The 14,477-nt window shown below is 34.4% G+C and overlaps 1 protein-coding gene across 14 annotated transcripts in view; it reads left to right on the top strand.

Annotated features, from left to right (window-relative positions):
- NFIB (nuclear factor I B) overlaps positions 1–14,477 on the top strand; it is a 191,257-nt gene that overhangs the window by 159,040 nt on the left and 17,740 nt on the right. For 5 of the 14 annotated variants that reach the window (XM_084503142.1, XM_084503141.1, XM_084503140.1 and 2 more), the window contains exons 10-11: positions 3,441–3,523; positions 12,542–12,630. The exons of 2 other annotated variants lie outside the window; for them this stretch is intronic. In XM_084503142.1, the coding sequence (XP_084359268.1) occupies positions 3,441–3,523; positions 12,542–12,630 (172 nt within the window). Of the gene's footprint in view, positions 1–3,440; positions 3,524–12,541; positions 12,631–14,363; positions 14,423–14,477 lie in introns of all 14 variants that reach the window. 7 more of the 14 variants (XM_084503135.1, XM_084503134.1, XM_084503144.1 and 4 more) reach the window with 3 other exon arrangements.

Here is a 14,477-nt window from a genome sequence, read left to right as displayed (position 1 = left end):
ACATGGAGAGCAAATATGTGATCCAACTGCAAGCTTTTCCTCTCCAAATTTTGACTAATGTTATCATGTTACATGAATAAATACTTGTGGCATGACAACCAAAATGAAAGGGAAAAGTCTGCGTATTTGACCACTATTCAAGAAAAAGAAAACATGATCTTTCATCTAAGGTGGACGTTGTAAAGACATTGAGAAGCACACCGAGACAGAAAGGTATTACAATGACCCACAGATGGAATTCCAAACAGAGATTGGATAATTTGCTCCTCAATGAGCTTTCCTACAGAAATCAAGCCTTATTTCAATGCATACTGAATCCGAGCTATGACAATTGCAAGCTGATATAGGTTGTGTCATTGTTAGCAAAAATAAATGATGTGGCAAAAGAAAAATTTAATTCCTTGTCATTTTTGCACTGGATGGTATATTCACTGATCTTTTACTTATTTATTTATTTATTAATATTAAATAAAAAAAAAAAGAGCTTTAAATTTTTAAGCTCTGTTACTGTAAGTTCAAGACCATATTATTTATCCTATCTTTGTCAATGGAACTGCGATTTTGGACATACGAACAAAGATATAGTTAGACATAGGGTAACTTTTTCTCTTTTAATTATTCATCTTATGCTCAATGATGCATCAGGCTGTCTTTTCATAATCTTCTCCATATCTGTTGTCTTTGAACTTTTATTTTGACTGGAGATGTGTTGCCAGTATTTATCAGATGTGAAGATTTTTAGGAGACACTTCTGATCATATGATTCGGTGGACAAGGATCATATGATTTGGAAGAAAAGTCACCATTCATTAATAATATGAATGTCCTTAGCATCCATTACATTTAAATGACTCACTTTAGAATCATTTAGTGTTTGAACTGTGAATCTAGTTCCTAACTTTTGGATTGCCATTAACTGAGACCATAAACATTTTTATTTTATTTTTAAGTATATATACTATTTTCAACCATCTGATTAGAACAGGAAGCAAAGATGAGACTTAATGCATATGTGTTCAAGATTTAAAGTTAAACTGGTTATGTGTTTATTATAAAAGGTTAGAAGTAACTTCTGTACAAATTACTGCTTAATTATAAAAATACATAGGTAGATTTGTGGAAGTGTTTTATCTGTTCTTTTAGTATAGCAGAAAATTTGTTACAGGGTTAAGTGGTACAATGTCCCCTGTCTGGTGGCATTGGTGCAGTTCTTGTACTTCTTGAGAAGAGTTAGTTTTAACAGCAAACCTTAAGAAATTTAGAAGCTGTTGCTCTAAATTTTTGGTCTAGAATAGGTGAGAAAATCAAATTCATGCATAGTTTCAAATATTCATGATTTCAACCTTTTTCCTGTTTGACACGAGTGTGCCTGACCCAAATATATGCCTCAGATGAGGTCAGAGTCTCCAATACAAATGGTAAAAAGAACAAATACTGTGTCAAGTCTGCACTGGGATGCTGGCTGGTAATCTGACTATATTACTGATTACTACGGGAAAGCAAAGCTAATCTGTTCATTAATTATTGTCCCACTAGTAATGGGAAAATTTGGACTATATTTTCAAATGAAGTTGTCATTCAGTTTCTTTTGAATTTCATTGGAACTTAGGCACTGAAATTACCCTGTGAACCTTAGCAAATCTCTGCTTCAGTATTTGAAATAATGCTTCCATGTTATATTTGAATCTTCATGCTTCCACAGAAGTACCTAAGCAACTTTTTGCCTAACGATCCAATGTCTGCCACTAGAGCATGCAAATAATAATAAGAAAAAAAAACTGTAGAATTTTAAATAGAATGTGCCAATTCTGCACAAAATGGCATATAAATGCTACATGTTCAGCATGCTGTGCTTCTGAGAGCAGTGCAGTTGTGCACCTACCTTGTAAAACCTTTTAAAACTGGGTTGATGACTTGGGTTGAAGGGAAAAGTTCTCTTGGCTTGCTGATGAAGAAAATTGCATAAATGAGGGATCACACGCTACTAATACATAAATTATATATGAATCTATACAGATCACATCAATCTTAATACACCTGCCACAGGAAGTATTAATATGCTAAATTGTTTTAAGGCATAATTTTACTTTTATTTGCAAAAACTTATTAATTGATCAAAACATATATGAAATATATGCTTGCCCAACAAGTTATCATTATTATTCAGTCTGATGAGACTAAAATGACAAATGATTAGCACTGCTTTTCATTCTGAAATGTAACAGCAGAATTATTTTAAATGAGAACAGCAAATTTTGATAATATTTGGGAAGCCTTGTGGTTTCCACCATAAATTCTTTCTACTATCTGATTCATTATTTTTATGGTAGTTTTTCAATAAAGTTTTTAAATAAAGCCTTTTTATTACTGAAAGACAGTACCATTATTATTTTTAAACAGATGTAATTTGCTTATATATGCAATATGACTGTAATATTAATGGAAATATTTAGTAACTACTCTCATCTAGGTCCTCACTGGTTTGTCTGTTCAGTTTTATTAGTTATGCTTTGTCTGCTAGCAAGTTTCCAAGCAATGATGCTGCAAGTCGCAGAGTGGACATCTCCACACCAGAGTGGAGTAAAATCACATACCCCGTTTCATAAGTGCCACCAAAAGCCATGAGAAGGCCACTGCCTTCAGGGATTACCAACAGAAACCAGAGAGGAATGTGACCTACAGATGAAGGATCCATATTGTGTAACTAATCCCAGCATCGCCTACATCCTCTTACACCTCAGAAGTGGATTTCTTTAAGTTTCTGTAGCAGAGAAGCAAGAGACTTCCCTAAATTGTCCCCCATCTGCAAAAATATTGTTCCCTGATGCATAACGGAGATGAATATTTAATATTATCTTGCACAGTAAAAGTTAGCTCTCACTCATGAAAATACTGATCACATTATGTCCTTTGTCCAAAGGACTCTAAAGAATAATGTCATGCTACCCCACTATCTGAACTTCTATTTTTTGTTGTTCTCTTAAAACTTCATGATGGGCATTCACAACAGCAAGACTGTGTGGACTAATATTTCCTTATTCTTTTCTCACAACATAGTAATCCCAATGATTTAATCACTGCCTTAGACAGTTGTCATGCAAATGAGAAGCAGCCTTGTAATTCTTTCAGAAACATACTTCATTTAATTACTTATATATATATATATGTTAAGCAGAAAAACTTTTTTATAACGGGAATGAACACTGTGATTTCTACATGCAGTTTCCATTGACATTTATAGGAATTTTCACGTGCCTTTCTGACTTGGGCCCAACTTTTCTTTTGCATTCTATTAAAGCTTAAATTAAGAAAAAACAGACACATCCTATATTTTGCATAATCATAACTCTGGATCTCTCATATTTGTACTGTACCTGCACAGGGTAATAGTTATGATAGGTCGGTATTTTTATCAATCTGTTCTGTTCTTCCTTAATCAGCCTACACAGCCTCAGGCACATCCCAAGCCAATCGATATGTGGGACTAAGCCCAAGAGACCCATCCTTCCTACACCAGCAACAGGTGGGCAAGTTTCACATAGGTGTAACGATATAGAGAAGCTTTATATATTCTTTCTACATGTTGCCACTGTTATCTTGGATTAGAATAAGATCTTAAAGGTTTTAGTATTTGTCATCTGAAGATGCAGTTTACTCCAACCAAAACTGAATCATTTAAGAAACATGAATTTAGCATATACTTTATTTATTGGAATTGTGACATCTTAAGGAACTTTTTATCATATTTATTCCAATTGCTCCATTTTTCAAGAGCTCATACATGTAAACTTTAGCAAGACTGTGTGGACTAGTATTTCCTTATTCTTTTCTCACAACATAGTAATCCCAATTTTAGGAGTGAGAATGAGGTCTATAAGGAAAAAATAAACATTTCAAAATAAATTAAGCAAAATTTCTAAAGGGAAATGTCCAACTTAAAATTCTCAAGCTATATTTTTTGCAGATGTTTAGAAAAAAATCTATTTTATTTCTAGGAAATTAGTTATAAAACCAAATTCTCAGTGCAACACATCACCATTTCTACTGTAATAGGCGTACATTGGTCTGCTGATCTCAAACATGATAAAAACATATTTCTAATTTTTTACATCATTTATGTTTCAAGCAGCATTTTAAATTTCACATCTCATTAATGCTGTAAATTTAATGCAAATGAAGTGTTTACCCAAACTGTGAAAATATGCAGCCGAGATTAATGATGGTTTACAAACAAATTATCTGTAACCAATAGCAAGTCCATGCACATACAGAAAACCTATGTTGCTAGTAACAGGAATATATTTGGGATCTTCAGAAATTTAACATATTTTATGACGTGTTTTTGTGTCACTCCTAGATCTTAACAGTAGAGTAGTTTGAAATTAACAGTGTGTAAGGAAAAAAATATGGCAGTAACAAAGGGGCTGTTAAATAGTCCTCAATATTTATTGTACTGTATATTTTTCTCAGTCTCAGGTTCCTGTCAGCTGCTGGTACACATGCCTGTTTCATTTTTGAGTAAAACCTAGCTTTTCTTGGTTTGCCATGATATAGCTGATGTGTGCTTCGTCTGGAACTCCCTATCCCTACCCACTCCCATGACAAGGTGGCAGTATGGCCGTTTTAAAGGTCACACATGCAGAGTTCAGAGAAAATCATAAAGATGATAGCTTAAAGATAGCTGACACTTTGCCAACTTTTTTTAACCACTGAGACCTAACTGGAAACATCTGTCCACATTTATGAAAATACCAAATGACAATTAGTGGTTTTGCCAGCCATTGATTTTTCAGTAATTTTTCTGTTTTTTTTTTTTTTTTTTTTTTTTTTGTGTGTGTTTTTGTTTTTGTCTTTTTTTTTTTTTTTTTTGTTAGCCTCTCAAAGGTTTTTGTATTATGAAATGTGTTATAATTACTATAACATGGCTCTTATTGACAGATATATAATATCACAAAATATAATTTATTGTATCTTGAAACATACCTAAGATCTCTCTTTTTAAGCAGTGCAATGTAGCTTCTGGATTATTTTTTTCCCATGTGATGTCTTAAGCAGTATCCTTTGAAAATTGTGACATCCAGTTAATTTATGGATGTGAGAAAAAAAAATAAAAATTTTTCACTACATGTGTATGGACACGTTTTTTCCCCCTAAAAATTGCTATTGCTTAAACCCACTCTACCTTTTTCCAAGTTCATCAAAAGAGTTACAAACTTCTTGCATGCCCAGAAGTTAGCAGAAACACATTTAATTTTCTCTTGGCTGAGTTCATAACACATACATTATATAATGCTTATTTCATGCATCTCCTATATATTTTTGCCTTGCATAGAATGAAATAAATCTGGAGATTTTAGCGGTGTCATAGGAACATAAAAGTAAGAGGGACCTCAGGGACCATCACAGTTTTTGGTGTTTACATGCACCATGTCTTATATTCCCTTTCATGGTGAAATGTGTGGCCAGATGGTGTAGGTGAAAGGGGAAAATAAATTAGGTCTTGCATACATTTCATAAACAGAAAAATTCTTCAATGCCACTGTGCAAAACCAGAGTTCTGCCTTCTGAAGCACATAGCTTCATACTCTAGTTATATTAATTGAGACATATAGTAAATTGAAAAATTGTGCCATGTTTTTCTTTTTGTTGCAAATTTTTTTATTATTTTCTTACTTATGCAATGAATATATATGTACGCTTGCCTGAGTGTGTTTGATGTGTGTGTGTGTGAATTGTTACACAAGTAATATGTATAAAATTAGGGAATAGTGTGTACTGTTTTAAACTATCTGAAGGAACAATAAACTTTAATAACAAAGCTTTTTCAAGTGGGTAAATACAAACATGTAAGTGCAAATATATGTTTCTAATAAATTAGTCACCTTTACCCACTTAAATGATAAAGAGATTTCAGAGGTGATGGTGCCATATATGTTTATTACCCAGAAACTGAGGTTGAGCACTGAAATTGTCTAAACAACTTCAATGGAGTAAAGGTTATCCTTTGGTAAGGCAGAAATTAGATTGATTTACTGTGTCCTTTCATTACTTTACAACAATTTAAGAGACCACTCTTCTTGTGGCAGGTTTTAAATGCATTTGCTTTAAAGCAGCTCGTGATGAATGGAAAGGAAAATCAAGGGGTACATGAAATAAAGACAATCAATCATTCTGTGTTAGCTGAGAGAAATTCTAAATTAGAAAGCCAATGGTTTTAGTTCCAGAAAGGTCCTTTAAACATTCACTGTACCCTGTAATGTACATTGACCCTTCAAGAATAAATATTGTCACTGCTACATTTTTTACTTAATTGGAGGAGTCTTTATGAAGATTTATTTTTTTTTGGTTATGAGAAATATTGGCATGTACTGTTGAATACATTTCTGTTGTTGTTAAATAGAGCCAGGATATAGCCTACTTAAGGTACAGTAATCACAATAAATTCAAAAGTTACATCTACAGTTTGTAACGTGTACTTAACACAAAGTCTTATGGCAAAGTGATAGTTTGCTAGAACTTCCAATAAACAATTTATAGCATAACCTGCCTGGAATATTCACATTTAGATGGGAAGCGCTAAATAAAATTTTGAAAGACAATCCACAATTGCATTTAAGGGAACAGTTTGGATACAGCGAAAAATATTCTGTTGCATGCGTTACTTAGCATGCTGTGTTGATAGTTAGGAAGACAAGGCTCTAATGAGGAATTATAATAATGCAGACTGATTTCAGCTCTAACTGCTGGTAGGTCTTCCTGTTACCTGACTTGAAATGCCAGGTATTTCTATACTCTGACATTAACAGTTACTAAACAAATTTCTTGCTTGAGTGGCAGCTAGAGAGTCACATATGTCTTAGCATTTTATTGTAAAAAATCATGTCACGACAGCTCCCCTGAAATTCCAATTATAAATCACTAATGACCACTTGGGTTGCTTTACTCAACTCAGCAACAGCTTCTGAATATTTTTAAGTGTTATTAATGCCACTGCAGGAAGGGAACTATAGGGAGAGGAAAGGGAAGTGATAGGAACTAGTACCTGATTGAGACTGTTTTGCTTAATTTTGCTTTTGATGGTTGGTGGGGCTATTTTATGAAGTTGAATGTAGTGCCTGGTGCTCATTATCCATGCTGAAAAACATCTTAACTGAACTATGCATAAAAGAAAGGTGAGGTAATCTTCATAATGGTAGGGAACACCTTCCTCACCCCCATCCTCCACTCCCCCACACTTTTGCTCACAGTTTATCTATGCATCTACACTGAAGATCTATGGTTTCTAAGACTATATTAGAGGAAGAAGCAACAAATTGTAACTTCATCAAATTCAACTTTTTACAAGTTGTGTCTCTATTCTTGTGGCTATATGATTTTGATATAGAGATCATTAGTTCAGTAACAAAAATCTTAATGAGAAGAATTCTCCTGGTTATGACATTTTTATAGCTTTGTGTTACTGTTCTCAATTTTGTGAACTTATTAGGTTCTTGAAATTATACATGTTTACATACAGATTAATATTGTTTCTGTCTCTAAAGTTAGGATGTTACTAGAAATAGTAGTTACGGACTTTACCTGTGAAAACCATATGAAAAGATGGATGGATGGGTAGATAGACAGACAGACATTTGTGTTTATTGGAAGTACAGATAAGTATGTTCACAAATAATTTTTTTTTTTTTTTTTTTTTCTGAAATGTAGCTGTTGGGTTTTATTTTGTGACCCTTTATCTAATTTTAATGAACTCTGGAGGCTGTTATGGGTGATTGTGGTTCTATTTTACATTAGGAAATATAGATAAACAGGTTAGTTATTAAGGTCTGTGAAAACAGACTCTAAAATGTTACTGTCTGTCACAAACACTGTGATAGCTAATGCTGGCCCAATTGTCAAGGAACTAATAAACTCCTCAAGCCCATGCACTAATTAGTACAATGGCATGGTTTCTGATAGAGATTGAAGTTTCTGGGTGTGCTATATGTTATGCATGATTGTCACACAGCTTTGACATTTATGAGTGAAACATTTGCAATATATATAATAATAAGAAACACTTCAGGTCTCTAAAAAGCTGTTTTCTACTGCCAGAGTAGCCTGCCTTTTTGGTAGGAAGTTGTTCTTACCAGATGCATCCTTTAGTTACTGAATCCCACAGTTCTAAATGGAATTCTCTTCATACTATTCATCATGGAAGTTGTAAACTCAAAGGTCCACTGAAAACAGAGTATCTGTTTTTAAAATGTTTTGGGTGGATGTTACTTTTGCTTTCAGCAGAGGGCTGAAAGAAGAACACAAGTGGACTCTTAAACAGAACTTCTCAGCAAAGCCAGGAAACAGGTTATCAACACTTAAGCTGTTCTTATTGTGTCCCTTATCATAATTGACAGTTTGACGTAAAACTTGGTCACATGACCACCAGGGAGGTATGTAAATGGATAAGAGGTCATTTTTCACATATGCTTGCTGAAAAGGAAACACATTTAAAGGAAGTTTCAGTAAAAACAATGACAATATGCAAATGTTCATTTTTATGTTGGCTTTTTTTTTTTTTTTTTTTTTAAACTAATAAAAACTATAGCAGCGTCTCCAGTTACACTTTCTACAATACTTATTTACTTTCTCTAGTGATTACAGGAGCTTGGAATGAACATTTTTCTTTGATGGTTCACCTTTTCAATAGGAGAATACAAAACCTGCTTAAATATTAACCCCTAAAATTATTCAGTCTATGCTTAAAGTTTGAGCTGTTGACTATGGGATCATAATGTACATAGGATTTGCATACTTAAAACTCTGCAGGGTAGTTGTACTTGGAAGCTGCCCAATTTAAACTGAAAGGGTGGTTATAGCAAAGTCTGTCTCTTGGCTAGAGCTTCACATCAGTATGTCTCAAAGCACTGGAAAGTGCAAAACAAAATCACTCCTCTGGCATTTTACAGAGGGCAAAACAGCAGTAGGGGGGTGGGATGACTTTCAGGCAAGTGGCAGAGTTAGGAGAAGCACTTGTTCTATTGCTGTGCTGTTGCGTGGACCTTTGGCTCCTGCCCATGATACTGCTGAGGTGGGTAAGGGAGTAGCAATGTCTTCTATAAATGCAAGAAATACTTGCATGCCACGTAGTTGTTAGTGCAGACTTTGAGCTCCCTGCTACTTTGTAAGTAACGATGTATCCCAGGGTGAGAAACTGCTGCAGCTCCACACATTGGGGAAAGGTTAGGCTGCATGTGAGGTTTCCAGGTCTACTGCAAAGCTGGACATCCTTTTACTCCTCAGCATACAGATCCATGTTCTTTCTTCTCTATGGTTAGGTGAGAGAAAAATAAAAAGTCATTGACAATGTTTTGTGGATAGAAGGTGTTATTGTTGCTTGCCTGTCTGAAAATGGGAAAGCCGTGGGACTGAAGTGAAGGCCACTTCCAGAGGTCTTCTACAAAAGACTTTTTACCATGCCACATGCAAAATCAGGTCATTTATTTTGCATCCACAGTATATTTTTGAGAAAGTTAGTGTTTTTCAGTATTTATTAACTGTCTCATGGGGACTATTTCCTAAGTCCCTCTACTGAGAAATCTAAGTTTTCTAAAGTTACCTGCAAGTAGTTTCCTGCCTCTCCCTTTCGCATTTCCTGCACCAAAACTCTTTTAGGTGGATAATTGTAGATGAGACTGAATGTGCCTTCTCATCTCCAGCTAACACTGTGGCATACTTTTAGAGGTCACCCAAATTATTCTGAGGACTACATCTGGCCAGAAAGCTTTCAGTATGACTCCAGACAACACATAGCATTCAAAATACTGTACTGAATTGCCCTACATCCTTCCAAAGCTAGGTACTTGAGACAGATCTATGCTCCCAGGCTTTCCCTACTGTGCTGCCTGGACGTCCTCCAAAAGCAGCCTTCCAGGTGCAGTTGTAAGTAGATGTCTTCTTCTATCACATGGAGCCAGAGCTCATAGAGGTCTTTTAAGCTTTTCCAGCCTTTTTACACAGAAAGCACTCAACACACGTGAGAGATGCAGATGTAGTCTGTGAAAGAGATATGTCCAAATACTTTCCAATTTATATTTCTAAATCCTGGCCTGTTTTCTTAGACATCCTGGTCTCCAAACAGGAGTGATTTGTGAGAGGAAACTTTATTTGATGGTGGAAAAAAAGATTTTCCTGGCAGGTCACCTTTTAGAGACAACATGGCAGCTATGTAAGCTGGCAGAAAAATGCAGAGCAATAGTTTTTAACACAGGGAAGATGGTTTACAGTGCAACTGATGCAGTCCTAGGCTTGTCATAGAAGTGGTTATCAGGCAGACCTGCAGTGGTTTGTGTCATTTTCAGCACCACAAGAAGACACCACTGGTTCAGTGAATAGTGCTTCACTTACAATAACTGTAGATTTGGCCCAGCATAAATCTTCATATACATGTGCATATAATGGGTCTACAGCATGTATAAAAGGTGTATGTTCTATAATTACCATGTCAGGATTTAGTTGTATAAGTATTGCAGCATATATGACTTTACATTATATGAACTATGTTATTTCTAACATTTATGAAATAGATTTAAAATGACATCCTGGATCTTTTGTTGTTGTTGTTGTTGTTTGTTTTTGTTTTTGTTTTTGATAACTTTAATATATTAACTGTACATATGAAAAGTTTTCATTCCGACTGTGGGCAGAATATCACAGTTTAGTGTAGTAGCTGATTTTACTAAAATGTAATGTAAACTGTTTTCCCCATATGGCAAATGCAACCAGGTTCTATTGCAAACTAATTGCCATGTTTCTGAGCTAGACCTAAGGGCAAAAAATGATTTGGTAACACTGAGTTTGGGATTTTAGTCTTCTTTATGCTTATAATCCTGAAGAGTTTTTATTTGTAGATTTTATTTATATATACATATATATATATATATGCACATATATATATTATGAAAGAATAAGAGGTTTATGTATTTTTTACTTTTTCAGGCTTATATTTCAGCTTGAAATGACTTTTTATAGTTAAGTTATAAAGCTTTAAAATGTGCTTCTGTAATGAAGTTTATCATATTCTTAAGCATTATAACAAAAATACAGCTTCTGTACAAGTAACTGAGGTGACATTTTACTACATCTTCAATATTAAAATTTGGTTTACAATACGGTTTTGCATAGTGAATAAACCAAACATTTACTTACTCCTTTCTTTAAACATATTTATTGTATTATTCACAGTTACCTCTAGCAAACTTTCTGCATGCATATTTCCTTTTCTGGTTAATTTCATGTGGTTTAGTCATGCTTTTAATGGCCTTTAGAAGGTCCCTTAGAGTTCTTTAGATAACAAACAAATAACAATCCCTATGAAAACAACAGAGGCTAACATTTCCATTTCTCAGACCTTAACAGCAGGAAGCTTATGAGTGTAACAGCCAGACAGGGTCAGGTTTGCAATATTGTCTTGTCCTTAGCATTTGTATTTTTCAGGAAAAGGCTGCAATTAACTGTGCTCCTGTGAAAATATTGTAGTTTCTTTGCTGTAGCTTGTGCTGTCTGAAGACTGTGAATATGAATAGAGAAAACCAGAATGCACTGAATGTAATTAAACTCAGAAACAACATTATCTTCAATTCAGAGTTCTGTATCATACATAATGGTACAGCAATTTATATATAGCATGACTATACAGAGGTTAAATTGTATGCTTGCTTTGCAAGCCAGATAAGTTCACTTTCTTAAACTTAAAAATAAGTCGTATATCTTTTCAATAAATCTGCTAACACTACAGAGCAGCTGTTACACAAGCAAAGCTATAACAGGGTTGCTAGAACAATCCATGAGAAGAACTGATGATTTGAAGATCTGGGAAGAATTTGTTTCAGCTTACATTTAGTACATTCTTCGTTTTACTAAAAAGCAATAAAGTTTTTTAAATGTTATTATTCTGAGCCTAAACCAAGATTAGATTATTTTATCACCTCTTGCTAAGTAATACTGCTTTCTGTAACACTAAATTAATAAAATTCAATTACAAAATACCTTTACCCTTCTTAAATAGCAAGATAAGGACATACAGTTTGTTTAATTTGGACAATATTTCTATAAATTGCATGTCTTCTATGTTTCACAAAATGCATGCTACAAGATATTTACTATATTAGACCTTTATTTAATACACAATTTAGAGCATTGCTTAAAGAAAACAGCATTTATATTTTCTTTCTTAAAATATTTCACTATTGAATATTAACATTTCCTTTTATTCCAGCTCAATTTGTAATCTAATAATGGCTAATTGTTATGTGCTAAACACTAGTTACTCTTTTACGCTTTATTAATAGAGGAGCATATTAAAATAGCATTATCTTAAGCAAATCTATAGGCATTTATTTTTAGAGTAAGTTATTTTTGTTTGTTTTCCTTTTTTTTTTTTTTTAAGTTTCTTCTTGGGAAAGTAAGGCTTTTGCCATGTACAATACTATTTTGCATGTATTCATTTAAATACTAAAAACTGTAGTACTGCTCGATCCATATCTGACTGCTAGGTTTCAATTGACAGCTGAGGATTTGTGACTGGACCATGAATCAAAACGGCAGGCATTTATACCCCAGTGCCAGTGAGGATACATTGGGAATTACTTGGCAAAGGTAACATTTTAATTATTTCCCCTACACCACATTAAAAATTTACATTGAGCTACAATATCTGTTTTAGCGGGCCTCCAGAGGAATATGTGACAGAATCTGATCAAAATGTGTGTAATATTTCTCCAGTACACATTTAGATTATCTTTAATGTAAGTTGAATTTAGGAGCTACTCTAATTAAGCACCTGGAATGACGATGTTGTGCTGTCAAATGCGAAGTGTTTACAAATTTAAGAGAATACTGATTTTAGGTTTTAAAAATGAAAATGTTACTTGCAGAATTAAACATCGTATTTCAGGGGACTTACTGGCTAATACAAAGAAAATGGTGCTGTGAGAGGTGGTGGTTTTGAGCAACGAATAACCATAGTATTAACAGAGACATTTGTGACTAATAAGCCCGTGTAGATTTAGGTCACTAACGTACATGAAGGTAAGATATAAACCATCATATTTCTAAACTAAATACCAAAATAATTAGGAAACGTTTTCACAAAAGACAGTTTATTTTGTGTGCAAAAACAAAAAAGCAAACAAAAATATAGAAAGCAAAAAGAAGCCCACCCCCAAAATGGGTGAAAAAATACCTTCCTCCCCACTCCTCAGCAAATCCCACAGCTTTTGGTACATTAATCCATTACTTGTTATTATCCTTTACATCTGTTGGCATATAATGAATTATGGTAACAGTAGGGGTGTGTGTATCTAAATAGATGTGTAAACAAATCAGCATAATTGTGATATATCTGATTCCCTCCTCTTTCATGTGCAGGATTATCTACAACAATTAATGGGGGTCATTCGTGTAAAGCACACAGGTTGGGAGCCTGTCAAATGTAGCTACTCAATCTCAAGATAATTTTAAATACTTCTTAGGCATTTGAGTACATACATGTATGACAGTATAGGCACTAGGCACTTACACTCTGTGTAAGCATGTATGTAAGTGTGAGTGTGTATATGTATATATAGAATGCTTTTTAATGTACTATATTATGCTATGGATTTCTAGAAGTTTGGGGGTTTTTTGAGTATCAGCTTGGAAGGGTAATTACAAAATTTGAAAAGTAGTGCTGCTTACAAATCTCAGCTTGAAATGCTTTAAATATTGTTGTTTTGCTTTCTGCAGTTTTTCTGATATAATGTTTATCTGGAAAATTTTTGTGCGAAAGCAAGGTGTAGGTATTTCTTCCATAATAATAGATAATATCACAAAGGCACAATGGAAAATTAACTAATGGATTCACCTCACCTCCTCAAGGGCTATGATTCCCGTTACAACCCCCATCATGCAATAACTGCCACAGTTTTCAATGTACTGTCACGAGTGAATCCGAACTGAGCTAATGTAGCATGGGGTTGGCAGTGGTGGTGATTTATTCCTCCCCTACAAAGGATGTTTTTATTCTACTGGTCATTGACAGGCATTAGCAAATTATCACACAACTGCCTACGTAGGAATATTTTTGAATAGTTTAAATCAGTCATCACTCATGACCTCTTTAAGCAATGACAGTTTATATCAGCTGAAGCCCTGTCCTGGTGTTTGGTGAATTGTTTTTTTTTTTTTTTTTTTTTTTTTCCGGTACCTATCACTCACAACCTGGGGGAGTAATTCATGAAAAGAAAGGAAAATAGGGGAAAATTTCACAGATGATGATCAAGGAAACTTTGGTGATGAATGCAGGCACATTCTATTACTTGTTCATCTTTATATGTAAAACTGGTTTGCAGGTAGCTCCTGGAGTGCTATTTGCCAGTTTGGCCCTACCAGTGGACACAAGTTCTGCCAGGTGAGCTTGGGCACAAATTGGTGCTTGCATGGGCACCTCTTGACGTGCCTGGGCC

The sequence above is a fragment of the Aythya ferina genome (genome assembly GCF_964211825.1).
Source record: "Aythya ferina genome assembly, chromosome: Z".
Classification (NCBI taxonomy): Eukaryota; Metazoa; Chordata; class Aves; order Anseriformes; family Anatidae; genus Aythya; species Aythya ferina.
The sequence above is the reverse complement of the archived record's forward strand: the minus strand, read 5'-3'. Positions and strand labels throughout refer to the sequence as shown.